Source organism: Xenopus tropicalis, chromosome 2, assembly GCF_000004195.4.
Source record: "Xenopus tropicalis strain Nigerian chromosome 2, UCB_Xtro_10.0, whole genome shotgun sequence".
Taxonomy (NCBI): domain Eukaryota; kingdom Metazoa; phylum Chordata; class Amphibia; order Anura; family Pipidae; genus Xenopus; species Xenopus tropicalis.
The window spans coordinates 135,898,783-135,926,181 of NC_030678.2; the positions used below are offsets into that span (position 1 = coordinate 135,898,783).

The window sequence follows — 27,399 nt, forward strand, 5'->3', positions numbered from 1 at the left end:
AAAAATATATGGTTTTGTGGTGGTCTCTGTATAGTTAGGGGAAGTTTTGGCACATAATACACTGACAGGGGGCTCTGTGTGCAAAAGCTGAGCTGGCAGGCGAGAAATCCTTATGCGCTATTTTCATTTAGGGTTCAGTACATACTGCAGACTTTGGTATATCTATGCATATTGGGCATCAAACTGTTCAGTAGGCCTCTGGTGTTCCTATTTGGGGTGACTTGCCTTTGTACGCAAGAAATTGTGTGAGATAAATGCGACAAATTGCAACATTTTTAGGCGATTTTCTGAAATGTCATAAAAACCGATAACTTTAGGAAAGCTCTGCAGATTGGTACTTTGGTGTAGAAAGGACTCTTTACCCTTGTTGGATTTGTCAGAATGTGTACTTTCCAAAAATATATGGTTTTGTGGGGGATCTGTATAGTTAGGGGAAGTTTTGGCACATAATACACTGACAGGGGGCTCTGTGTGCAAAAGCTGAGCTGGCAGGCGAGAAATCCTTATGCGCTATTTTCATTTAGGGTTCAGTACATACCGCAGACTTTGGTATATCTATGCATATTGGGCATCAAACTGTTCAGTAGGCCTCTGGTGTTCCTATTTGGGGTGACTTGCCTTTGTACGCAAGAAATTGTGTGAGATAAATGCGACAAATTGCAACATTTTTAGGCGATTTTCTGAAATGTCATAAAAACCGATAACTTTAGGAAAGCTTTGCGGCTTGGTACTTTGGTGTAGAAAGGACTCTTTACCCTTGTTGGATTTGTCAGAATGTGTACTTTCCAAAAATATATGGTTTTGTGGTGGTCTCTGTATAGTTAGGGGAAGTTTTGGCACATAATACACTGACAGGGGGCTCTGTGTGCAAAAGCTGAGCTGGCAGGCGAGAAATCCTTATGCGCTATTTTCATTTAGGGTTCAGTACATACTGCAGACTTTGGTATATCTATGCATATTGGGCATCAAACTGTTCAGTAGGCCTCTGGTGTTCCTATTTGGGGTGACTTGCCTTTGTACGCAAGAAATTGTGTGAGATAAATGCGACAAATTGCAACATTTTTAGGCGATTTTCTGAAATGTCATAAAAACCGATAACTTTAGGAAAGCTCTGCAGATTGGTACTTTGGTGTAGAAAGGACTCTTTACCCTTGTTGGATTTGTCAGAATGTGTACTTTCCAAAAATATATGGTTTTGTGGGGGATCTGTATAGTTAGGGGAAGTTTTGGCACATAATACACTGACAGGGGGCTCTGTGTGCAAAAGCTGAGCTGGCAGGCGAGAAATCCTTATGCGCTATTTTCATTTAGGGTTCAGTACATACCGCAGACTTTGGTATATCTATGCATATTGGGCATCAAACTGTTCAGTAGGCCTCTGGTGTTCCTATTTGGGGTGACTTGCCTTTGTACGCAAGAAATTGTGTGAGATAAATGCGACAAATTGCAACATTTTTAGGCGATTTTCTGAAATGTCATAAAAACCAATAACTTTAGGAAAGCTCTGCAGATTGGTACTTTGGTGTAGAAAGGACTCTTTACCCTTGTTGGATTTGTCAGAATGTGTACTTTCCAAAAATATATGGTTTTGTGGGGGTCACTGTATGGTTAGGGGAAGTTTTGGCACATAATACACTGACAGGGGGCTCTGTGTGCAAAAGCTGAGCTGGCAGGCGAGAAATCCTTATGCGCTATTTTCATTTTGGGTTCAGTACATACCGCAGACTTTGGTATATCTATGCATATTGGGCATCAAACTGTTCAGTAGACCTCTGGTGTTCCTTTTTGGGGTGATTTGTCTTTATCTGATCTTTATCAAGAAATTGTGAGAGATAAATGCGGCAAATTGCAACATTTTTATGCGATTTTCGAAATGTCATATAAATCTGCAAACTTAGGAAGCTTTACAGCTTGGTACTTTGTAGCAATAAGAAATATTTACCCATTATAGATTCGGGGGGATGTGTATTTTCCAAAAATATATGGCTTTCTGGGGTGAATGTACTTTTTTTGTAGCATTATCCCACATAAAGGATGTAAATGTGTTGATTTTGCAGGAGCTGAAATGATAGATCATATGGGGGTATGTTCCCATTGGGGCCCCTACATGCCACATACTTAGGTAAACCTATACATATTGGGCATCAAACTGTTCAGTGGACCCCTGGCGTTCAAATTTAGGGTGTTTTATCTTGGTACCTAACACTATGTGGGAGATAAGATGCTGCAAAGTGGAAGCTTTGAGGGGATTTTTGGAAATGTCATCAAAATTGCTAACTTTAGAAAAGCTGTGCGGCTTGGTACTTTGGAGTAGAAAGACATGGGTACCCATTTTAGATTCGGGGGAATGTGTACTTTCCAAAAATATATGACTTTCTGGGGTGAGCGTACTTTTTTGTAGCTTTATCCCACATATAATGATGTAAATGTGTTGATTTTGCAGGAGCTGAAATGACAGAAATGACAGTATATATGGGGGTATGTTCACATTGGGGCCCCTACATGCCACATACTTAGGTAAACCTATACATATTGGGCATCAAACTGTTCAGTGGACCCCTGGCGTTCAAATTCAGGGTGTTTTATCTTGGTACCTAATGCTATGTGGGAGATAAGATGCTTCAAAATGGAAGCTTTGAGGGGATTTTTGGAAATGTCATCAAAATTGCTAACTTTAGAAAAGCTGTGCGGCTTGGTACTTTGGAGTAGAAAGACATGGGTACCCATTTTAGATTCGGGGGAATGTGTACTTTCCAAAAATATATGGCTTTCTGGGGTGAGCGTACTTTTTTGTAGCTTTATCTCACATATAATGATGTAAATGTGTTGATTTTGCAGGAGCTGAAATGACAGAAATGACAGTATATATGGGGGTATGTTCACATTCGGGCCCCTACATGCCACATACTTGGGTAAACCTATACATATTGGGCATCAAACTGTTCAGTGGACCCCTGGTGTTCAAATTCAGGGTGTTTTATCTTGGTACCTAATGCTATGTGGGAGATAAGATGCTGCAAAGTGGAAGCTTTGAGGGGATTTTTGGAAATGTCATCAAAATTGCTAACTTTAGAAAAGCTGTGCGGCTTGGTACTTTGGAGTAGAAAGACATGGGTACCCATTTTAGATTCGGGGGAATGTGTACTTTCCAAAAATATATGACTTTCTGGGGTGAGCGTACTTTTTTGTAGCTTTATCCCACATATAATAATGTAAATGTGTTGATTCTGCAGGAGCTGAAATGACAGAAATGACAGTTCATATGGGGGTATGTTCACATTGGGGCCCCTACATGCCACATACTTAGGTAAACCTATACATATTGGGCATCAAACTGTTCAGTGGACCCCTGGCGTTCAAATTCAGGGTGTTTTATCTTGGTACCTAATGCTATGTGGGAGATAAGATGCTTCAAAGTGGAAGCTTTGAGGGGATTTTTGGAAATGTCATCAGAATTGCTAACTTTAGAAAAGCTGTGCGGCTTGGTACTTTGGAGTAGAAAGACATGGGTACCCATTTTAGATTCGGGGGAATGTGTACTTTCCAAAAATATATGACTTTCTGGGGTGAGCATACTTTTTACTAGCTTTATCCCACATATAATGATGTAAATGTGTTGATTTTGCAGAAGCTGAAATGACAGAAATGACAGTTCATATGGGGTATGTTCACATTGGGGCCCCTACATGCCACATACTTAGGTAAACCTATACATATTGGGCATCAAACTGTTCAGTGGACCCCTGGCGTTCAAATTCAGGGTGTTTTATCTTGGTACCTAATGCTATGTGGGAGATAAGATGCTTCAAAGTGGAAGCTTTGAGGGGATTTTTGGAAATGTCATCAAAATTGCTAACTTTAGAAAAGCTGTGCGGCTTGGTACTTTGGAGTAGAAAGACATGGGTACCCATTTTAGATTCGGGGGAATGTGTACTTTCCAAAAATATATGACTTTCTGGGGTGAGCGTACTTTTTACTAGCTTCATCCCACATATAATGATGTAAATGTGTTGATTTTGCAGAAGCTGAAATGACAGAAATGACAGTTCATATGGGGTATGTTCACATTGGGGCCCCTACATGCCACATACTTAGGTAAACCTATACATATTGGGCATCAAACTGTTCAGTGGACCCCTGGCGTTCAAATTCAGGGTGTTTTATCTTGGTACCTAATGCTATGTGGGAGATAAGATGCTTCAAAGTGGAAGCTTTGAGGGGATTTTTGGAAATGTCATCAAAATTGCTAACTTTAGAAAAGCTGTGCGGCTTGGTACTTTGGAGTAGAAAGACATGGGTACCCATTTTAGATTCGGGGGAATGTGTACTTTCCAAAAATATATGACTTTCTGGGGTGAGCATACTTTTTACTAGCTTTATCCCACATATAATGATGTAAATGTGTTGATTTTGCAGAAGCTGAAATGACAGAAATGACAGTTCATATGGGGTATGTTCACATTGGGGCCCCTACATGCCACATACTTAGGTAAACCTATACATATTGGGCATCAAACTGTTCAGTGGACCCCAGGCATTCATATTTAGGGTGTTTTATTTGGTTACTTTATGACCTGTAGGAGATAAGATACTATAGACTGGAAGCTTTGAAGCGATTTTTAAAAAAAATCACAAATTTTGATAAAAACCAATAACTTTAGGAAAGCATTGCGACTTGATAGTTTGGAGTAGACAGACAGTTGTGCCTATTCTGTATTCCCCAGAATCTGTTCTTTCCAAAAATGTACAATTTTCTGGGATAAACCTTCTGTTAGTGGAATTTTGGCCTTGAAATCCAAAGTATGCAGTTTTTTTGGAGCAGTGCTTTGGGAATTTGGTAGTGTACTGCTGGGAGTTTTTGACCTATACAAGTGAGAAATCTCCATAAAACTATATATATTTGGTATTGGCACGTTCAGGAGACATGGGACTTTCCAAATCAGTTGTATATTCGTGCATAAAATAATTTTTGTTTCTAGTATGTGTGATTATATTATGGAAAATTTGATTTTTTTTGCATTTTTAGACATTTAGAAGCCTATATCTTGTTACAGAATTGGAATTACACAAAAATTCTACCATATTTTGAAAGCTTAGGTTGTTCTGAAAAAAACGATATATTGTTTTCCTTGGTAAACTAAAAGTCCCCCCGAGGAAAGGCCCCTAAAGTGAAACAGTGCAAAATGTTCAAAAACTGTCTGGCAATACAAGTTCCGCTTTGACCAAAATGGCTGGCAGTAGAAGGGTTAAACCCTTCCAAAACCTAATAAGAATATACTAATTAGGATTCGGACTCGGTTTGGTATTTGCCCAACTCTTTTACGAAGGATTCGGGGATTTGGCCGAATCCGAAAAAGTGGATTCGGTGCATCCCCATAATACATAGTAACACCAACCTGGATTAGAGTCCATCACATTCAACTTGTAGGAAACATTTTACAAATTGATTTAGAAGAATGGGAGCTGCCAGTTGGGGCACACAGAGAGGAATGATTTCCTTCTGAACTGATTAAACTAAACTGATTCTGAATTATTCCCTTCTAAACTTAGAAAGGTAAATTGCAAACTAATTAGCCTAATATGGACTTACCCCATGTTCCATCTTCCCTCCAATATCAACACAATTAGTGGCCATTTGGCAAAGCACTGGTGGATACAATTTCTTATTCCGCAATAGAAGAGTTGAACTTTCATTTTAAACAATGAAAATTCAACTCTCAATAGTTTCAAAGGTGGCTTTTTGCTGTTCTCACCTTGCCATATGGCAGGAGCGGCCCTGCTGCCTAACACAGGCAGCACTGTATTCACTGAGGCTGTCACAGGTGCAGAGACCTGTGGCAATTCAAAAATGTGGAAGGCAGTGTGCAAAGTGCAAACTTAAGATTGCACCCTTTATTTGCACTTTGCAGCCTGCCTTTCACTTAGTTAATGACTCCCTATAGTCTTTATAGAACTCATATCTCCATCTTTTTCCATTCAATATAATGAAAGAAATTGATCAAGGCTTCTATCACAATGTGTAGTTACTCCTGCTGTATATCCATCACTGAACATGAGCTCATAGCCCTGCCAATAAAGGTCATTGCCTGTAGATGTGGAATTATTGCTCATTGTGAGTGGCCTTAAAGGACAGGGAATGGTAAGCTATGTGCCGGGGGCTGCTCCTTGCAGAATAAAAAAAAAATCCATTTGTGCCTTTCAAAGATTTTTTTCCCCCCCATTGTGTTGCCACAAGCCATTAATACAATTATTCGGCACTTAAATGTCTGTGAATCCATTATTTCAGCCAGGCTTAGGCACTGAGAGGTGGAAATGAAATGAGAGAAACAGAAGGAGGAGTAAGAGAGGCAGGGAAGGGGAGAAATTGTGTGTTTTGTGTGTGTTTGATGGAGAGAAAAGCTATGAGCACAGCGAGGCAGATAAACAGAGAATGCAAAGTCTGCTTTGTATATAAAAAAAGCTTCTGAGAGTGCGGCTTTGGGCTATTTATGCCCCTTCTATGTCTTTCTCTGACTCCAGTGCAACATTTCTTCTGAATGAGGTAACCATTTGCCTTTCTTTACTGCCTTAAAGGGAAGGTTAGTGTTGTTGCATTGAGGGCTATTTTATCTGAAGAACAGAGCAGCTTTTTGGGGATGTGCAATGAGCCATGTTGTGCTTAGTGCTTTTAATATAAAACCTCTTGCTTTTTACTGAAACACAGAAGAATGGTAAACAAAGGTAAAGGTGGGGATAAAAAGGCACAGGGGATAGGTACCACCATTGACCACAAACAGAAAGAAAACTGGGAAGGGGCATGCTGGTACATTAATATTGTGTGTGTGGGGGGGGGAAGCAGTGAATAGGGATACTACTAAATTGTCTTCTATAGGATTATGAGCAACACCAATGTCACTGTACTTTGTTGTATTGAATCGTTAGTGTATGAATCCAAAAATAAAGGTTAAAAATTAATAGTAATAAGGCACCATACACTCGGCAAAAGGAAAACTTAAAAGGCAGTAGCTATTGCCAGGTGGAATGATCTTTTATTATATGGAAATGTATAAGAAGAAAAAACAAATAGACAGCGATCATGGAGAAACTGACAGCTGCTGACAAGCAACAAATGAACATGATTTAGCCAGGGAGGGAGGCTGAGACGGAGGGAAAAGGATCAGGCATGACAGGCTCTGGCTCAGCTGGATTGCAAGAGATGGCTCCTAATCAGCTTGTCTCTGATTTTAATTGACTGTTAACTATCTCATCATTGCCTTCTTTCCCAAACCACCCATAATCCACGGCTGTGTTGAAATCAGCTTTTACACTTGCCTCCATTATCCTACCTACATGCCATGGTTCTGTTTTCTCTGTGACTAATAACATAGATTTGCTGAGCTACACATATAATAAGCAGTCGGGCCCCACTAACCCAATAGTCCTTGGTGGATTTACATTAGAAATTAGAGTATTTTTATCTGCCCAGAACCATTAAAGTGGAGATTCATCTTAAAACGAATTTACAGCATGGGAATGCTGTTCTTAGTCAATATCATCATCATTTATTATTATAGCACCAGAAATATCCAGTTTTGATTTTGATTTTTCTTTGTGATGGTTTAATTATTTCTGCTGCTGTGTTGTTAAAAGCTGAGCTTGTGTGGTTGCTAGAGTAAAGCTGGGCATACAATGTAAGATCCTCTTATTTGGCATGGTCACCAATACATGTTTCAATAAGCTGCCAAAGGATCAAGTCAGCACCTTTTATGAGCCCATGTATGGCAACATTACAAGGGATAGTGGTTTCAATGGCAGACTGGACACAGAGCCATTTCTGCAATAAGTGCAAATCACACCCAGAAAGTACTTTACACTGGTAAAAACAGAACCAATTTTCTATTGTAGCGCATTTGCTCACAGATGGCAGCAAAAACAAAAATTTTATGGTTTTCATGTTCTTTTCCTTTTCATTCTGCATTTTTATTCGTTTGTGCTTTTTCAATTTGGATCTTTTAATAAATGACTAGACCTTCATAATTTTAGTGGAAATGAGTTTAGTTGTGGTTTCAAAAAACTTATAATTATAGTTAGTGGATTAAACTAAATACAGGTATGAGATCCATTATCCAGATAAATAAATCATATCTTGAAAAAATATTTCCTTTTCTCTGTAATAATAAAACAGTATTATACAATTAATCCTTATTGGAGGCAAAACAATCCTACTGGGTTGATTTAATGTTTACATTTTTTTTTTAGTGCCGATCCAAATTATGAAAAAGACACCTTATCTGGAACACCCAAGGTCCTGAGCATTCTGGATAACAGATCCTTTACCTGTATAGTGACTCTATATGGTCTTATTGTTGGCCCAAGTGCTCTGTGTTACATAAGCCTGATTTTGGCCGCAACTTGATGTGCTAAATTGGCCAAAGATTTATTTGTTTGCCATCTAAATGAGTACATTTTACGCTGTTTACCCTATATAGCTGGCCATCTTTGGTGATCACAAAAGGACTGTTTCGGGATATAAATGTGCATGTTTTAAGATACATTAATGGCAATTAATGGCAATGATAAGGGTTACGTGAAAGAACATGAATTGTTAGATTTAGGCCTTAAAACTAATGCCACAAGGAGTGTATTTTCAGCAAGCCTGAAAAATGTAACAATTGGCCTACCTTATGCCTGCACCCGAATGAGTGGAATACACTGGGGGCAGGCACATGTAGCCGATATCCACCAAAAAACGTGAGACTTTGCATTTTCAGCAGATATTCACTGTGGGCCCTATCACTAGAATGTAAAGGCTGCTCCCCTCCATAAGTATGCCATTGACTGTACTCCTTGCCATGTGTAATGTACAAAAACATCATAATGATGTCACTACTAAACATGCGTTAATGAGTTTGCAAGTCGGTGCAGAAATGCAGAAAACAGATTGTTGCTGGGTTTGAGCATACTGGGGACGTGGCCAATTAGGCATATGGTGTCCCTCCCTCTATTTTTTTAGACAACCCTGGTTGGAGGGATGGGTAAAGCATTCTGTTCCTCCCCTAATTCATTCCTTGCTGGAATTCTGTGGCCCCTATCCATACATAAGACATTGCATGAAACTGTATGTTTCATGCAATGTCTTATGTATGGATAGGGGCCACAGTTATGCACAGATACATATGAAGGCTCATTTCCAAAAAGAGTACAATGTGCAATGTACAAACTGCAAAATTCAAATGCAAATCACCATTTTTTTTCAGCATAAAGCAGGCAGAGTATGACACACACAGGCAGCATAGGGCAGGCAGAGTATGGCACACACAGGCAGCATAGGGCAGGCAAAGTATGGCACACACAGGCAACATAGGGCAGGCAGAGTATGGCTCGCACAGGCAGCATAGGGCAGGCAAAGTATGGCACACACAGCCAACACAGGGCAGGCAGAGTATGGCACACACAGACAACATAGGGCAGGCAGAGTATGGCACACACAGGCAGCATAGGGCAGGTAGAGTATGGCACACACAGGCAGCATAGGACAGGCAAAGTATGGCACACACAGGCGGCAGCATAGGGCAGACAAAGTATGGCACACACAGGCAGCATAGGGCAGGTAGAGTATGGCACACACAGGCAGCATAGGGCAGGCAGAGTATGGCACACACAGGCAGCATAGGGCAGGCAGAGTATGGCACACACAGGCAGCATAGGGCAGGCAGAGTATGCCACACACAGGCAGCATAGGACAGGCAAAGTATGGCACACACAGGCAGCATAGGGCAGGCAGAGTATGGCACACACAGGCAGCATAGGGCAGGCAGAGTATGGCACACACAGGCAGCATAGGGCACGCAAAGTATGGCACACACAGGCAACACAGGGCAGGCAGAGTATGGCACACACAGGCAACATAGGGCAGGCAGAGTATGGCTCACACAGGCAGCATAGGGCAGGCAAAGTATGGCACACACAGCCAACACAGGGCAGGCAGAGTATGGCACACACAGACAACATAGGGCAGGCAGAGTATGGCACACACAGGCAGCATAGGGCAGGCAGAGTATGGTACACACAGGCAAGATAGGGCAGGCAGAGTATGGCACACACAGGCAGCATAGGGCAGGCAAAGTATGGCACACACAGCCAACACAGGGCAGGCAGAGTATGGCACACACAGGCAACATAGGGCAGGCAGAGTATGGCACACACAGGCAGCATAGGTCAGGCAAAGTATGGCTCACACAGACAACACAGGGCAGGCAGAGTATGGCACACACAGGCAACACAGGGCAGGTAGAGTATGGCTCACACAGGCAGCATAGGGCAGGCAGAGTATGGCAGTACCCTACACTGCCTTACCCTGACTGTGTGTGCCATACTCTCCCTGCTTACCCGGCCTATGTGTGCTATACTATGCCTACCCTACCCTACCTGTCTGGTTTTTGCCACCCCGGTAACGTGAAGGTTGTTGCCGTCATGAGGTGAGTTTTCAGCTTGCCCTGCATATAACTTTACCTCTCTCAGATTCAGTCATACAGTCAATGTCACACATTTCAGGGATAAATTATCCTTTATCCCCCAAATGTGTGACATTGACTGGCAGGGCCAGTACAATACCTACTGGGTGGCAACCCTAGCAATTGTGGTGAATTTGCCAAATTGGGTACAGCTGCAGTAGGAGCAGTTCCCAGCATCTAGAGATAGGTGCAGATTTTTGTTCTAGTGCCTGATTCTCTTTTGTACAGATGTACCAGGTGCTCTTTTTTCAGCTTCCGCTCACCGCTGCCACAGTGGAGAAATAAGAAAAGTAGAAAGACAGTAAAAAAAAAAGCATAGATTAAAAATGCATGACACTAGTCCAGGATTCATATATACAAAACAAGGCACAATATAAAAGTTTAATCCCCCAAATATGAAAATTTAATCTTGATAAAACAGGACAGAGATAATTACACAGGATGCCACATTATTATCACACACTAAGCCCGTGGCCTGGTGGTTGTTTAGATCTACAGGGCCCTTCTGTACAACTTAACAAAGGGAATAGACAGGTTCCTTCAGCTTTTGGGCTTGGGCAGTGAGACCATTATCCCAGAAGACATATGTTAAATATTTTTATGACATACGTTAGCGATGTCCAACCGGCAGCCCTTCATCTGCTGTTGAACTGCAACAAGCACTATGGGAGAATAATGAAAGCTGTAATTCTGCAACAGCAGGAGAGCCACAGTTTAGACAACCCTGATTTATCATTTTCCACTTCAAACTGGGTTCAATCCTTTCTTCATCAGCCCCTTTCTAATACCAGCCTTGATCATCGGCACATACATGTTTCATTGATGCAGCTGGAATATTTGCTGTATTCTGCAGTGCAGGGAAATATGGTTGAACCTTATAAATAAATAAGAACAATGTAACAAGTATATGGCCCTGATCAGTAATATTGCATGCATGTAAATCCATCTATGACCAGCAGATGGTGCCCTACAACTTGATATCTAACCGACCATTTTGCTGCAATGATTCAAATGGCAGTTTGTGTTATAGTTTTTGTGATTAACTAAATATAACCAACAACTGTCTTTCTTATCAGTATTTCATACCAGTGCTATTTTGAGGCAAATGTAACATCATTGGGGGCCCCTGCCCCCGTCACTAAGGCCCCTATAAATGTGACACTACTTATTGCATTATTAAGTGCCATCAAGTCAGTTTTCCTAACTTTTGTTTAGGTCCATTAGCTTCTAATTGGCACATTCATTAAAGGTATCCATCTTTGTGATGGTTGTCCTTTTCCACTTTTACATTTAAAGGACCAAAAATGATATATGATGTAGAAGCCCTGTCTGTTATCAGCTCTACTGTGTCCAGCTACACTTTGTATTGTTATTTGTCATCCAAATAAAGCCCCATCCAGTCCAACCAGAGGAACTTTATATATTCACTGGGATTTTATGCTTTCTAGACATGGCGCAGTGTGTTGAAAAGCACAGACTATGTCATAGGTTTTTAACGAACCCAATATATGCTTTATCAGCGGTGTAACTACAATATACCAGACCCAACAACTGGGTCCCATTTAATTAAAATGAAGAAATGCTGGTCCAAGTGAACATTATCTGTAAATACTAATAGGGTACTTTCATTTCCTGTTGTTACTTGCTCTTTAACTCTTCCCTGCATATATTTTCCTCAGTGAATTCAACTGAAATGCTACAGTCCAGTTATTTGTCCTTTAGATTGGTGGCACAAGGGGAGATTAGTCGCCTGTGACCAATTGCTGTGGGATGGCATACGCATCACTTTGGTTTTCCGAAGTCACCTAAAATTCCATCATAAAGCAACTTTGGGCGACTCTGAAAAGCCAAAGCAGCATGTATGCCATCCCACCAGCAATACAAATTCTTGCCAGTGGGAAGGCAATTCGGGGAGATTAGTTGCCCTATAAAGTCCATGTTTGCCTATTAATTAAAGTTGCCCTGATTTATTCATAATGAGCAGATCTCTACTGTAATAAATAGTGTCAAGACAGCCAAACCAGTATAACTTTTTGATTCTAATGAGAAAAGTGTGGACTCTAAAATAACTTTATCCAACTATATATTGATAGATTGCAGAGCCTGCACACCCACCCTCCTAAATGATTGCAGAAAGCTTACTCTAGTAGCAACTTTCCTATGCCAATTGGTACTGTGAGTAAGGCAGTTAATTGATATATACCTCAATATGCTATTTGCCATGTCATGTAAAATATATAGGCTTAACTTCTCTCTTTCTATAAACGGGCCCTACCTACTTCATTGTACATGAAAGTGTCACATGATTGACAACTGAATCAGTAAAAGCACTACTATATTCTGAACAAGCAGCGCCACCTTTCACACACTGGGGTCCATACATGCCCCCTTGTTTTACTTCTGAGATATTGTAGCCCCCTCATTTTGTACAGAGAGGCACGTCTCTTGGTGCGGTCACACACAGTTCTTGCTGTATCTGCTACAGGGATTGGATGCAGAATGCTTAGGATAAGGGGTCTTTTTGTAATATGGATCTCCATGCCTTAACTTTACTAAAAAATAACTCAAACATGAATTAAACCCAGTAGCAGGGGCGGGCCAAGCCGACCGGGTGCCCTAGGCCATCCGGTCGGCCAACACCGCCCACCTCCCCCCGAACGGCGCATGCGCACCAAAGCACAGGAGGAGGTGCGATTAGATCGGTCATTGCCTCCACCGCTAATGACAAGCGGCGGAGGCAATGACAAAGTAGCACTAGGGGTAGGCAGGAGAGGTTTTGGTGCCTCTCAATCGTTGCGCCCTAGGCAGCTGCCTCTTCTGCCTACCCCTAGTTCCGGCCCTGCCCAGTAGGGACTGTTTTGCTTCCAATAAGGATTCATTAAATATTTGTTGGGATCAAGTACACGGTACTGTTTTATTACCACAGTTATAAGACCCGTTATCCAGAATGTTCGGGACGTGGGGTTTTCCGGATAAGGGGTCTTATGTAATTCAGATCTCCTACCTTACTTATGTTAATAAAATTATTTAAACATTAAATAAACCCAATAGGATTGTTTTGCCCCCCAATAAGGATTAATTGTATCTTAGTTGGGATCAAGTACAAGGTACTGTTTTATTATTACAGAGAAATATTAAATTATTTTTAAAAATGTGCATTATTTGATTACAGTGGAGTCTATGGGAGATGGCCTTTCAGTAATTCAGAACTTTTTTGGATAATGCGTTTCCGGATAAGGGGTCCGATACTTGTACTGAGAAAAAGGAAATCGTTTTTAAATATTTGAATTATTTGGTTAAAATGGAGTCTATGGGAGATGGCCTTCATGTAACTCAGAGCTGTTAAGTACAATTACTAAAACCCAGGCTTACAAATGAATGCAGCAGTCTTCAGAAGTACATATGCAAAGCAATATACAGTGTATAATATGGCAACTAATGTTTAGACATATATCTATATGATATTATGGTTTTAGTTGATGTAACTATATCTGAGTTGTTTTATCAATGTGATGAGATAACTAGATATGTAGTTACCATAATATGTATATAAAGGAATATGATGAATGAATGAATATGGCTAGAAATGCTGTTTTTTATATACTAAACTTATTGTATCAGTAGAAAGGTTAAGCAGCCCTATAATAGTAACGATCCATGCCTTTAAAGGAGACATTTTATATAAAGTTCATATTCAGTTATAATATTCATCCTCCCTCAAAATGTTAAATGATGCAGAAAGAAAGATGTTTTGAAAGCATTTTACCTCCTAAAACTGCCATTACATGAGAGCTGCATACACAACCTCACTGATCAGAAGTCAGAGCCAAATGAAACATGGGAGTGTCCTTTAGTCTCCCACAGGAAGTGGTCACAGCACTGACTGACAGGCTTTACTCAGCAGCAGCAGGGAAAACCCCTCCCTCCTTCTGTGTCTCTCTGCTTGTGCTGCTGCGGGGGGGGGGGGGAGAGGAGCGAGTAGAGCAGGAATGGACTGTCTGTGACATCGCTAAGCCCTGCCCACTCTATGAATATTCACTTCACTTTAAGTAGATGAGGGTGTCATAGAAGTCTATGAGGGCCAGCGGCTCTGAGCGATATACTGAAGACTCTAAACCGGAAGCTGGCATAAGGTCTGGGTAGAGCACAGTTTTCAAGCAGTTATGGACATATTTGGACCCAAAGGAATTAAAATAAAAGTAACTTCCTTCTATTTTACGTTATTTGACATGGTTTAGTGCATTGTAAAAATTTATGGTATATATCCCCTTTAAAGCTGTGCACAGCAGCTTACCATCAGTATCTTGTTTGGTCATCTTTTCAGAGTCAGTGGCACTGCACATGCTCAGTGGGCTCTGTGTGGCTCAAGACAACCTAGGCTTGTAGAAGAGCTGACCCCAAATTGCTCCTGTGGCTAAAGGGGGCCTTTCTAATAAAATGAGCAAAATGTTGCCCAAAATGTAACAAAGTGCCTCCTATGGAGCAAGGCACAAGAGCACCAGCAGAAACAGTCACTCATGAAAGCTTTACAGATGATCTTGTCAAGGATATGTCCCAAAGCCAGTTTATTCAAGTTGGCTTACTGGCTTGTTAGCAACCATGTCCTGCTACAATAGCAACTGCTTAGCAAGCAACCATTCTAAATACCTGCTGCAGCATCATTAGTTATACCCTGACTCCTCACTTAGCAGACAGGAAAGGGCATCTAAGGCTTGTGATGTCTTTCTTGTGCAGAACAATTCTCTATTTCCTTCTGAAGGCATATCTTGCTGACTGTAACATTACAGAGCCAGGTGGCGCTGGTGTTACAAAATATATTATATGGGCAGTTAATAAAAACTGAAATAGCTCTGAACCTGAAAAAAATAAATAATGACAGTAAATGGCAAAAGCGCTTAGAAAAGCACCCTGAGCATTTTACATTAAGGTTTACTTATCTTATAAACAGAAAGGTAGCGATAAAAATACAATTATAACCTCACAGAGCAGCAGTTTTTTGTTGCCAGGGTCAGTGACACCTGACAACTAAAGAGCAAGATGGAAAGTAGCAGTTCTGGAAGGTAAATAATTAAAAAAAAGTTACAATGAAAAAGAAGACCAATTAGGGCTCATTCTCATAAGCATTTCCAGCATCTACAAATGCACAAAACTGCATACATTGCACTTTTTTTGTCAGTTCCAAAAGCAACGCACTTTTCTACTGAAACGCAGCATTTTGCACAACGAAACATAAATGGGGTAAAATGCAATACCTGTGAGTACAACCACTCAGAATATAATGGAATCAATTAGCAAATGTGTGTAGGTGCACTCAAACATGCGTCTCAAATGTGCATTGAATGCATTAAAAAATGCTTGTGAGTACGAGCTCTTAAAAAGCTGCTGTGAATCGTTAATTTAAAGGACGTCAACCCCCAAGAAAATGTTTTGCCTAATAAAAGAAAACATAATTCCAAGCAACTTTCCAATGTCAATTTATTGGAAATTTTTAGAGTAAATGTAATTGCTATTGAAAACAGCATTTGCTGAACTCTTGATAGTTACTTTTTAAACAATGTTGCAAAGGTCAGTCTCCTCCAGCAAGTCAGGTCTGTCAGTCTGCTGCCTGTCAACAAATAGGTATTCAACTGCACAGCCTCTTATTCAGGCTTGATGCATCCATCCTCGCAAGGCACACCGCTGAGCCCTTCAATACAATCCAAATATAGAGGAGAGCACCATAAAGCAGAATTCTGCTAAAATGCTATTTATTTCAGATCAAAATACACAACATGTTTCGGGCAATGTGACGCCCTTTATCAAGCCTGCTGCCTCTATAACATTGTTAAGTGCCAGAGCCACCAGGGCAGGGAATAGAAAGGACAGGCAGACACTGCTTTTAATAACAGTTATATATACAAATAACTCAAAAGCCATTACAAATATGTAATGCGTGTAGATTGCAAAGTTGCTTAGAATTAAGTTTTCTTTTATTAGGCAGAATATTATAATTTGGGTTGACTTGTCCTTTAACCCAATACAGGTATGGGATTCCTTATCCGGAAACCCATTAACCGGAAAGCTCCGAATTTTGGAAAGCCCGTCTCCCATAGACTCAATTTTAATCAAATAATTAAGAATTTAAAATCTGCTTACCTTTTTCTCTTTAATAATAAAACAGTACCTTGTAATTGATCAATTGAAACAATCCTATTGGGTTTAATTAATTTTTTTGTTGATTTTTTAGTAGACTTAAGGTATGGAGATCCAAATTACGGAAAGACCCCTAATCCGGAATACCCTTGGTCCCGAGCATTCTGTATAAGGGGTCCTATACCTGTATTATCATTAGGAAAGGAAGTTATTGATTTTATACCCTAATGTTGGAGTGTAACCTGTAGGGTTCAGCGCTTACCAGTGGGATAGAAAATACAGGGCTGCGTTAACTCCTGCATTCCCTCATGGTGGAAACCACGAAAGCTCCACAGTAAGGAGACATGTGAGCAAACGCTTGTGTGTAAGGAAAGCCCTAAGCAGCTGTACTTGTTGCACCTATATAAGCATATGTACAAGTATATGTACAGAGGAATAAGGAAGAGCAGGGCTAATGTGCTGATAACAGCATCTCTCCCATCCCGAGCTCCAGCAGCCGTGGGCAGGTGCTCCTCTCCCGCCTGCATCCGCCGCCCAGCTGTGAAGCCTCACACCCCAGGGAAGAGGTGCTCTGCCAATCAGAGGAGGCATCTGTGTGTGTGTGTGTGTGTGTGTGTGTGACGGGGAAGGGCTGGTGGGTGGGTACTATTGTTCCCCTGCCTGATTGTTAGGCTGAGAGAAACCTCCTGGTTTCCTTATTTCAGCATCCAGGGTGGGACCAGTTCCAGGCATCACTGCAAGCTCTTGCTTCTCTGCTCTCCCCGTGTGGCAGCTCCCAGGTTTCATAGGAGATAGAATACATCACCATTACATACATCACCACTGGATCTAATTGCACATTTGCCTTTCCTTCCCCCCACACACTGGAATCCATATGTACGACGACCTGTATCTCCATGGATTTGAAGACTCAGAGGTGGTAAGTGAGGGAGTTCTATAGGCAGACACTTTCGTGCTGTATCAATGTGCATACCAAGCCTCTCTAGCCCCCCTCCCCATACTACTGCTGCTTGGTGGGACTTTCTAGCAGTTTGAGTGCTTGGGAGATGAGAGAACCCCCAGTGCACCCAACAGGCAATGTATGTGTTAATGATCACATTTATGGTCCCCTTGGCCCTAGCAAACAAATAGAAGTGTTGTTAAACATGCTGGTTTATCTAATTAGTACTGTCATTCCAAATAAGTAATATACATGACTTTAGAAAGTATTAATTTTATTTAAAACTTGGTCAAGTGCCACTGCTGACCATCCAGTTCTTGACAAAATTTAAGTAACATTCAATCCTGCATACAAATATAGGCAAATAAGTGTGCCTGTATATTACTGCAAATATACTGCAATGTCCCTTTAAATGCTGTGCGGTGTTGTATGTATAACAAATAGCAGCCTGCACCGTGTGTGTATCTGGCAGGTACAGATGTTAGAGGAGAGAGCGCAGCCAGATTGTACATATGTTGTGTGACTACGTATACATTTTCTGTGCTAATTAGCTGCTGTTCTGCTGCTGAGCAGTGCTGAAGTATCACTTCCTAATGGTGCTAATGGTAATGTGCTGTTTGTGCCAGTGACTGGCATTCATTTATCTTGTTTTGTTTCTGCAGCCCGCAATCCTGCCATAGTTGCCACCTCACCCCTTTAAAAGCTGACAAATTAAATCAATGTGCTAGATGGTTAATTAGCCCTTAATTTGGATGCCTTCCGCTGCCTGCATTCGGTTTCAGTATAGTCTTCATTCCAATAATTAGCCATTAATCTTCCTGATTCCCTATGGGTTCTGTTTTAAAGGGATGAGGTGGCAACTCTGTGCTCTCCAGTTGTTGAATTAGAACTCTGAAGGCGGTGTGAAGGTTGGAGTTGTAGTTCTGCATCCTTGGGAGTGTTTTAGGTTCCCCATCCCCTGTGTATTTACAGTGGAGAAGTACTATATCCTATGGGACCTCTGTCTCATTATATTGTGTTTATAAAAAGCACAGCAAAATGGCTCACACCCGTTATACGTCAGCAATAGTGATGATTGAACAACACCAATAAAATGTTTATTGCTGTGTATTTGCAGGCACCAAGCCTGTATTTATGGTCACTGATAAAATAAAGCAATTAACAGGGAACTAACAAGCCCCACATGTCTTGATGTGTCGATGAAAATGATGATGAGGTCAAGCAGAGGCATGTAATGGGGTCAGGGCAGTGTAGGAAGTAAGTAGAGCTCATGTCAGGCTTCCTAAGGCGACTTAGTAGCAGCACTGATTACACAGCATACGAGTGGTTACGCCCTATGGTGGTGCAAGTGGCTCAGACTGTCGCTGGCACATGCAGTTGGCTGTAATTCTGTGCCACTGTCATTAGCTCTATTTATTTGCGTCTGGTTTCTTGGCTGCACCGCCACAGGGTAGTGACTGATCCAGTAGGCTGTGTTGTGGCAATGTCTGCATTGGGCTAGTGTCCTAGGCTGGCACAGCACATATATTGGAAAAAGTAGCATTATATGCCACTGACTTTTTATGTAATCATATACATTTTGTGTAATCATATACATTTATATTTACCTTGGCTACTATACTGCCATGGGTCAGAGGCTCAAAAAACTTGACTTGTTATGAGCTGGTTCTAAACTTTCAGTTGCTCTCCTGTAAATAGAACTCCAGGTATTTTACAAACATTATTCATGTGCAGGTTGTACTCTACAACATTCATGTGCAGGCTATGAACATACTCGTTCATGCGCAGACTGTATGCTTCTTTATTCATGTATAGGCTGTACGCTTCTCGATTCATGTACAGGCTGTACGCTTCTCGATTCATGTACAGGCTGTATGCTTCTTTATTCATGTACAGGCTGTACGCTTCTCTATTCATGTACAGGCTGTACTCTTCTTTATTCATGTACAGGCTGTACGCTTCTCTATTCATGTACAGGCTGTACACTTCTTTATTCAAGCACAGGCTGTACACTTCTTTATTCATGCACAGGCTGTACACTTCTTTATTCATGTACAGGCTGTACGCTTCTCTATTCATGCACAGGCTGTACACTTCTTTATTCATGTACAGGCTGTACTCTTCTTTATTCATGCACAGGCTGTACGCTTCTCTATTCATGCACAGGCTGTACACTTCTTTATTCATGCACAGGCTGTAGGCTTCTCTATTCATGCACAGGCTGTACACTTCTTTATTCATGCACAGGCTGTAGGCTTCTCTATTCATGCGCAGACTGTATGCTTCTTTATTCATGTATAGGCTGTACGATTCATGTACAGGCTGTACGCTTCTTTATTCATGTACAGGCTGTACGCTTATTTATTCATGCACAGGCTGTACGCTTCTTTATTCATGTACAGGCTGTACGCTTCTCTATTCATGTACAGGCTGTACGCTTCTTTATTCATGTACAGGCTGTACGCTTCTCTATTCATGTACAGGCTGTACTCTTCTTTATTCATGTACAGGCTGTACTCTTCTTTATTCATGTACATGCTGTATGCTTCTCTGTGCACTACAACATTCATGCACAGGCATAGAATTCCCCTATGTTTTTAGTGAAAACTTTGTCCCTGCACCTTTTCAAAGATGGATAATAAAATGAAAGTTAAAATTGGAGTTAAGGCCACCGTATTAGGTTACTTACGTTGTCTGGCTATGTCTCCCAGCAACATATGCACTTGAATGTGATCTGGTCCTGGCTTCCAATGGGCATACTTCTGCCCACCATCCCCATCCTGGTCAGTAAGTGCAAATCTGGGACTGGGAATGAAGGGCTTGTAGGATTTTATAGCCAAATGGCAATACACTTTTTCTACCCCAAAATCAAAAATCACTGTTCATTGACAGGCACGGCATTAGAATCCACCCGTCTGTACATCATGTGCCTGCCAATGCACAATGATTGGGGGCAGAAGGAAGTGGATCAGGGTTTACCCCCTGTGTCAATTGCTGGCAGAGAAAATGCCAAGTGTGATATGGTCCTTACACAGTCGGAACTATGTTGTTGAGATGGGGATAGGGAGGCCTCTGAAGGAGTGACAGGTTTGTTTTTGCTTAGGTACCCTCTACTCCTCTTGAAAGTTGAGGGCTAGTAACGAGCTAAATTGACCTGCTTTGAGTCACCAATAAATTTGAAAAAGCATGGAAAAATTTGCAAAATTCCACAGAACACATTGGAGTCAATGGGAGTTTTTATCATGCCAAATTCACTGAAGTCAATGGGCTTTTTTTTAGCGCTTTTTTCTCAGGCAATGTGCATTAAAGTCAGTGGCCATGGCAAAATTCTAGTGCAGACTCACAAAAATTGTTGCAACTTGCGAATACACAAATTTTACAATAAATTCATGCCAGGCAAAAGAATTTGCTTATTACTAGTGGGGGCTATTTTCTACTTAATCAGAATGGTTGCACATTTATATGGATTTTTCCTGCACCTTGAGAATGAGTCCCCACTACTTTCCTTCCTAAGGATGTTCTGGTGCCACGTCCAACTTTTAGCTATTTTGTCATTGACTAAAACGGGTTACATTGCTTGTGTTGGGAATGCAGCACTGACTACAGGGCTCACTGAAGCAACTGACTGCTTGTGTGCCGTGGGCCCTATCAGCTCAGTTCAGGTTTGTGCATAAGAATGCAAATAAATGCATCTGTGTTTTAGTTGTTAGAGTAGAAACAACTGGTGAAGGAAAATGTAAAAATCTTTGCAAATTAATCTTTAAAAACTGTGTGTTGAATTGACTGACCAGCAAATAACAGCAACCATTATGATAGCTGCAACAGCGTGCAATTAGGGCATACAAATTTGCCCTAAAAGTGTCTACAGCCCATAGATTCAAACTCATCATGTTAAACACTGATGTGACCTGGGCACCAATAAAGGGACAGTAGTACAATAAAAATCTTCTTAAACTATTTAGTAACTGAGTGGCAGAAGTACCAGGGGACACCAGTAGCGTGAGATGAAAAGTTTGACTGATTTTGTATTGTTCAGTATGCACTGTTGATTGAGAGCTTTTAGGGCGAAGACACACAGAGCTACCTAGTAGCAGCTACTTGTCATGGCTACTAAATGCCAGAAACAATAGACAATACTAAGAATTGCCTCTGCTAAAACACACGTAGAGACATTTATCAGTAAATGATCATCATTGTCTTTTTTTTGTAGCCATGAAAAGTAGCTGCTACTAGTAGTTCTGTGTGTCTTCACCCTTTCTATCTCTGACAGGCAGGGCCGGATTTCTAAACCAGCCGCCCCTAGGCCGCCCCCAGTCGCACGCCCCCTCCCCCCGAGTGCGCATGCGCGAACAGGAGGGTTGCGTGGTCGGACAAAGTTGCATACGGAGCAGTGGGGAGAAGTCCCCATTGCTCCGTATGTGAACAAAAATTTTAAAAGATTTTAGTGCGGTGGGACGGCATGCCACCCCCAGGTTTCTGCCGCCCTAGGCCCGGGCCTTTGTGGCCTCTCCACAAATCCGGGCCTGCTGACAGGAAGGTGGGAAGGGCTGTTAGTGCTTAAATGGAGAGGTTCAGGGAAATTCAAATTTTGATAAATTTCCTCCTTACTGTATGAATTAATATTTTTTACATAAGTAGGCTTATTTTTGTCCTAATTGTATTTTTAAGTTTTTTAATGTTTCTAATAAAATTGACATTTTTAACTAATAGTAAGATTGATGTGCCATATTAGCTTCTGCAGTCTCTGTGGGCACTGCTGCTCTCCCTTGTCTTGGATTTATGTATTTGGAAAGTAATAGTGCCTTCCCAAACTCAAACTCCCAAACTAACTTTAATCCTCTAGTACCATTTACTCACCATGCTTAAGGTTGCCACACTCTGTAATGTAAGTGGCATGTGAGCCACACTCTGTAATGTAAGTGGCATGTGATTGCCATAAAGTTTATCCAGCACTTTTTTACCCCCCCCCCCCCCCCCCCCGGGCTAGCCCTGCCAACCTCTCAAAACCTCAACTTTAGGCCTGGACTGGCAATCTGGGGATTCTAGCAAATGCCAGAGGGGCTGCTGTAAGATGCCATAGACAGTCACTATTTATTGGGCTGGTGGGGGCTGTTTGGGCTGTCTGTACTTGAAATGCCAGGGCCTAGTTTGAATCCCAGTCGGGACCTGCTTTACTTGATCTGCAAGGCCATGCCTGATTATTATTATACTAAGCTGGATTTTACCATTTTGCAGCAATTTCTTTTTACCCTTTATACCAAATTTTTCAATAACAGCTGTACATTACACCAGTTCCTGTTCTGCTGTATTCTTTGTGAGCAAAATAATGCAACAAGTTTTGCAAAGTAATATAAGCAAATGTATGGTAAATAAACAGTATGTTGCTCCTTGCACTACAGTTTTAGAGCTTCTTTGACTGTGATAAAGACACAAAAAATCCTAAATGTCTCCCACTCTGCATTTTCTTAAAGGGCCAAGTTTGGACGGCATGGCCTTTGTACCATTCACCTTTGTACATTATACTGTGGTTTAAACATAAGTGCCCTATATTTCCTACATTTGATTTGCATCAATATACAACCATGGTAGCTATGTTAAATTATTGGATACCAGATACATATCCTGATTAACAACAGCTAATAAGCTCTCACACTCTTTCTTCTCTCACATGCAAACAGCCTCCCCCTTCACTCTCTCCTATACACCTCTCACACAACCCCCCCATATAATTTATTTTCTCTCCCCACCCTCTCTCTGTAAACACATGTATGCTTTCTGCCTCCCACACGCACACATTCTCTCTCTATTTTCAGGGGGGGTGCAGTCCATGGGCCCCCACTAAGTTGTGGCTCTCCTGTATTAGAAAAAGAAATAAGCAAGGGAACGAATAGGGGTGATATACCATGAGCTGAGCTTTGGCACAGAGAGAGAGAACACATGGGCGTAAGTGGGAGGTGAGTAAGAATATTGACAAAGAAAGAAAAAAAAGGAAGGATAGGATATTCAAAAAGAGAGATTAAGGTTAAAAATGGAGGAAAAGAGGAAAAAGGGAATAAAAATAAGTGAAAGAAATCAGGTTTCAGGCAATAGGTGATACATAATTACTTCTGCATAATATAAGCACAAATTACTATATGTACTGTATACACATTCATTATTCAGGATATACATATGTCTTACCAGAAACTGTAGGTTTAGCTGCCTGCACAGGACTGTTGTTATTCCGGACACAATGTTCCATTTAAGCCATGCGCTTGTGTGTGCACACAGAATTTGTGTAAAAACACAACATTTTGCATTCATTCTGACCTGAGAGCCTCATTTTTAAAAACACACAAACAAGTTTAAACATGAGCACACAAAATAATGTTTTTGAGTCCATAGCTAAAAAGGATTTCAAGGGAACATTGTCTGGGCAGAGTGGCATTATTACCAAACAAAATCCCTGTGGCCCCTTTATTTTACTAGTAATCTGGTGCAGGAGCTTCAACTTTGAATCTCATGGGCCAGTTCTGCAGCCACTGTATTAGGTTCGCTTCAGTTTCAATGAGGAAAACTGCTCTCTCTCGTTGGACAAGCTGGTAAAAATGGTTCTGTCTTATTGAAATGTGGACTAATTGAAACCTTAAAGGAAAACTATACCCCCAGAATAAATACTTAACCAACAGATAGTTTATATTATGTTAAGTGACCTAACTGGAATATATATTTATTGGTTAATATTGCCCTTTTACATCTCTTCCCTTGATCACATGACCAGAAATAATGCAGGAAGTAGTGTGGAAGCAAAAGACAGATCTGTTCATTAATTGGCTGATGGGGCCTAGCATGTATGTGTGCCTTGGCTTGTTTGTATTCACTGTGAATCCTATGATCCCAGGGGACGGCCCTTAATTCTTAAAATGGCAATTTTCTATTTAGGATTATCCAATAGCACATACTACTAAAAAAGAATATTTTTATGAACATGGTTTATTTAGATAAAGCAGGGTTTTACATATGAGTTTGTATTTTTTATAGAGACCTACATAGTTTGGGGGGTATAGTTTTCCCTTAATGCAAGGGTGTGTGCATATATAACATGTAGACTAATCTATCCTTTGATTGGTTACTAAAGTTCAGTTATAGATGAGCTATATACTGCATCTCTGTAATTATATTATACAGTTACATTTCCCAGAATTTTGGTTAAGGAGAATGTAACAGAGCAGTTGAATAACTGAGTGGCCATTTTCTAGGAACGAGAACCAAACTCAGGGGATTTTGGAAGTGCAGTTATTCTAATAAGGCTTATAATTTCACAACTACTTGGCATACACCTTAGATCAGAGGACTTCTATTCTGCGAACCATACAAAAAGTTTTGGGTGCCATATGCAAGTAAAAAGATGCTCTGAAGTCAAGGAAAAAAAATTGCTGTGCATTGCCAGAGTAGGAAATTGACCACTGATTGGCTATTGGATAATGCCATAGAGACTACTGCAGCCTGTGATTGACTGTAACACTGTATCTTTGTTCCAGCTATATGATTTCTCTGAGCCTTTCTCAGTTAAGTAGGAAAAAAAAAAGTTCTACAGGAAAATTCTGCTAATGGTAAATTCTTTTCAGTTTCTACTGTATATAACAGTCTGTGGTCCTGTAATTATTAAACATTATTACACATTAAAATCCAGCATGTCTGAAGGGCAGTTTTACTGTGCTTGTATCATGGGATTACTCTTTATAATAATATCATAATACTTTATTTCTAAAAAGGAAATCACGTACAGTATGTATGAAACAACAAAATACATACATTTTCTTTGGGACAGATTGATCAAAAACTGTGATCTTGGTAGCAAGAAACCCCAAGCTTGTGCATAATTATTCATATTTATCATGTCTTGTGTCAAGATTCTCAGCATAGAAATGAAAAGTTGTGCAAGGTCCCCATAGACCAGGGGTCTCAAACTCGCAGCCCGCGGGCCATTTGCGGCCATCGGTACAATATTTTATGGCCCGCACCAACGCCTTCTCAAAAGCAATGAATGGATCGCGATTTTTATTGCGATTCAAAGGATAATGCAAGGCACGGCGGGCGGGAGCTGCTGATTGCGGAAATGACGTTATGCCATCATAACAGTTATTATGGGAAGACGTTCTGTGTGCACAATTAGCTGCTAAGGAGCTAATTGTGCACATAGAACATCTTCCCATTATCCCTTGAAAGCCAATTTTTTGTGAAATCCCTTATGCGGCCCAGCCTCATCTTGACTTTGCCTCCTGCGGCCCCCAGGTAAATTGAGTTTGAGCCCCCTGCCATAGACTTAAAGCTCCTAAGGCAGCCCACTGGCTGAGCACATCTGCTACTCTGAGCATTGGTTTGAATGGTTCTTCCATTTCTCAGTTATTTAAGCAAGGAAACGCAAGTAGGAAAAAATGAAAATATGTAAAGGAAAAATCTTATTTTAGTCATGATAACAATGTGGCCAACAATGCATGGATTGCTTCTACTCTTTCTGAATTTAGTTTTTTTGCTCTTTTTAATGAAAAGCTGAGCTTATCTGTTATTTACAATCTATGGTCCCAATTCCATTCATATATAACAGGGCCAATTAATCTTCCTGTATGTTTTTTCATAAGGAGATCATAAAAATTCCTTGAAAACAGTGTCAGAGCTGGAGTACTGCAGTGCTCCCAGTGCTGCTAATTTAGAAGTGCTACCCACTGAGCCACCGTACTGCCCACATTGCCCCTCCATATTACAATATCCAGATGTATAAGCAACATGATGACATTTAGTTCAAGTGAAATAAAATACAATCCATTACAATGTCAGTGCTATCTTGCCAAGAGCAGATATTTTGTACAAATTCTTGTCTTTGGATCTGAATGTTGATTAAAGGATAAGGAAAGGTTTAATCCCTGGAGAGGGGGAGCTTATTGTGCATGCGTACACCCCAGATCATCAGTGAGGATCACACAGACTAGGAGCAAGATGGTGGCACAGAACTCTCTACCATAGTAAGCTGGGCTGGTGCATTTTTCAGTCCCACAATGCTGTGCACACTACTGTCAGGTGTTGTGGGAAGCACAATATGAAAAATATTATTCTAAGCTTTCCAATATAACATTTTCAAATTTTCTGTGATTTCAAAGTTAATACAGTTATTTAAAATTCCATACCATTTCTGAAAATACTTTTAAATATTCTACACCAACACCTGCTACAGATAGCTACTGTCCTACATGCAGGTGCCAGCATTTGATTGACAGTTTTTTTTTTATTGAAGCCCGAGTGCTTCATCACCCATGTGCAAAAAAAGTGCATATGTGTATAGAGCAAAGGGTGCAATGACTTAGTCCAAAATCTCCAGGGTTCACTTAGCAAAAAGCGTAAAATTATCTGAAGTTTTCGGACTCACCTTTGCCTGAAGGCTAGGGTAAATTCCTTTATCTCTGACCTCCCAGGCCAAAAGACCCACAGGGCAATGGTCTTCAGACCTCCTTTGCCACAAGGCTAGGGGTTCCCTTTATCCATCCCCCTCCAGTCCGAAGGCTCATAAGAGTTCGGGAAAACCAATGGTCCTCCAAGGAGGGCCTGATGACTTTTGCACCCATGGCAGGGCTAGGTTTTGGGCCGGGGAAGGGGCATGAGAGCCAAACACCCCTGCCAGATATGTGGTCGGAGGTCTACTGCACTGCAATCAAAAAAATGCAAAAATTGCAAGTGCCAGATGATAATTAGGCAAGATAAATTGGCGTGTTCTTCCGCTGCCTAGAAATTGTACAAGAGCAAGTGAAGATTAACTTTGTTATTTCAGAAATGGTGTAGAATTATTAACACATTATATTT

At 40.9% G+C, this 27,399-nt stretch overlaps 1 protein-coding gene across 3 annotated transcripts in view; it reads left to right on the top strand.

Annotated features, from left to right (window-relative positions):
* cacnb3 (calcium channel, voltage-dependent, beta 3 subunit) overlaps positions 1-27,399 on the top strand; it is an 89,375-nt gene that overhangs the window by 11,075 nt on the left and 50,901 nt on the right. Inside the window, 1 exon segment of one of the 3 annotated variants that reach the window (NM_001126672.1) lies at positions 6,389-6,541. The exons of 1 other annotated variant lie outside the window; for it this stretch is intronic. In NM_001126672.1, the coding sequence (NP_001120144.1) occupies positions 6,500-6,541 (42 nt within the window). In that variant the 5' untranslated portion in view covers positions 6,389-6,499. 3 annotated transcript variants of the gene reach the window in all.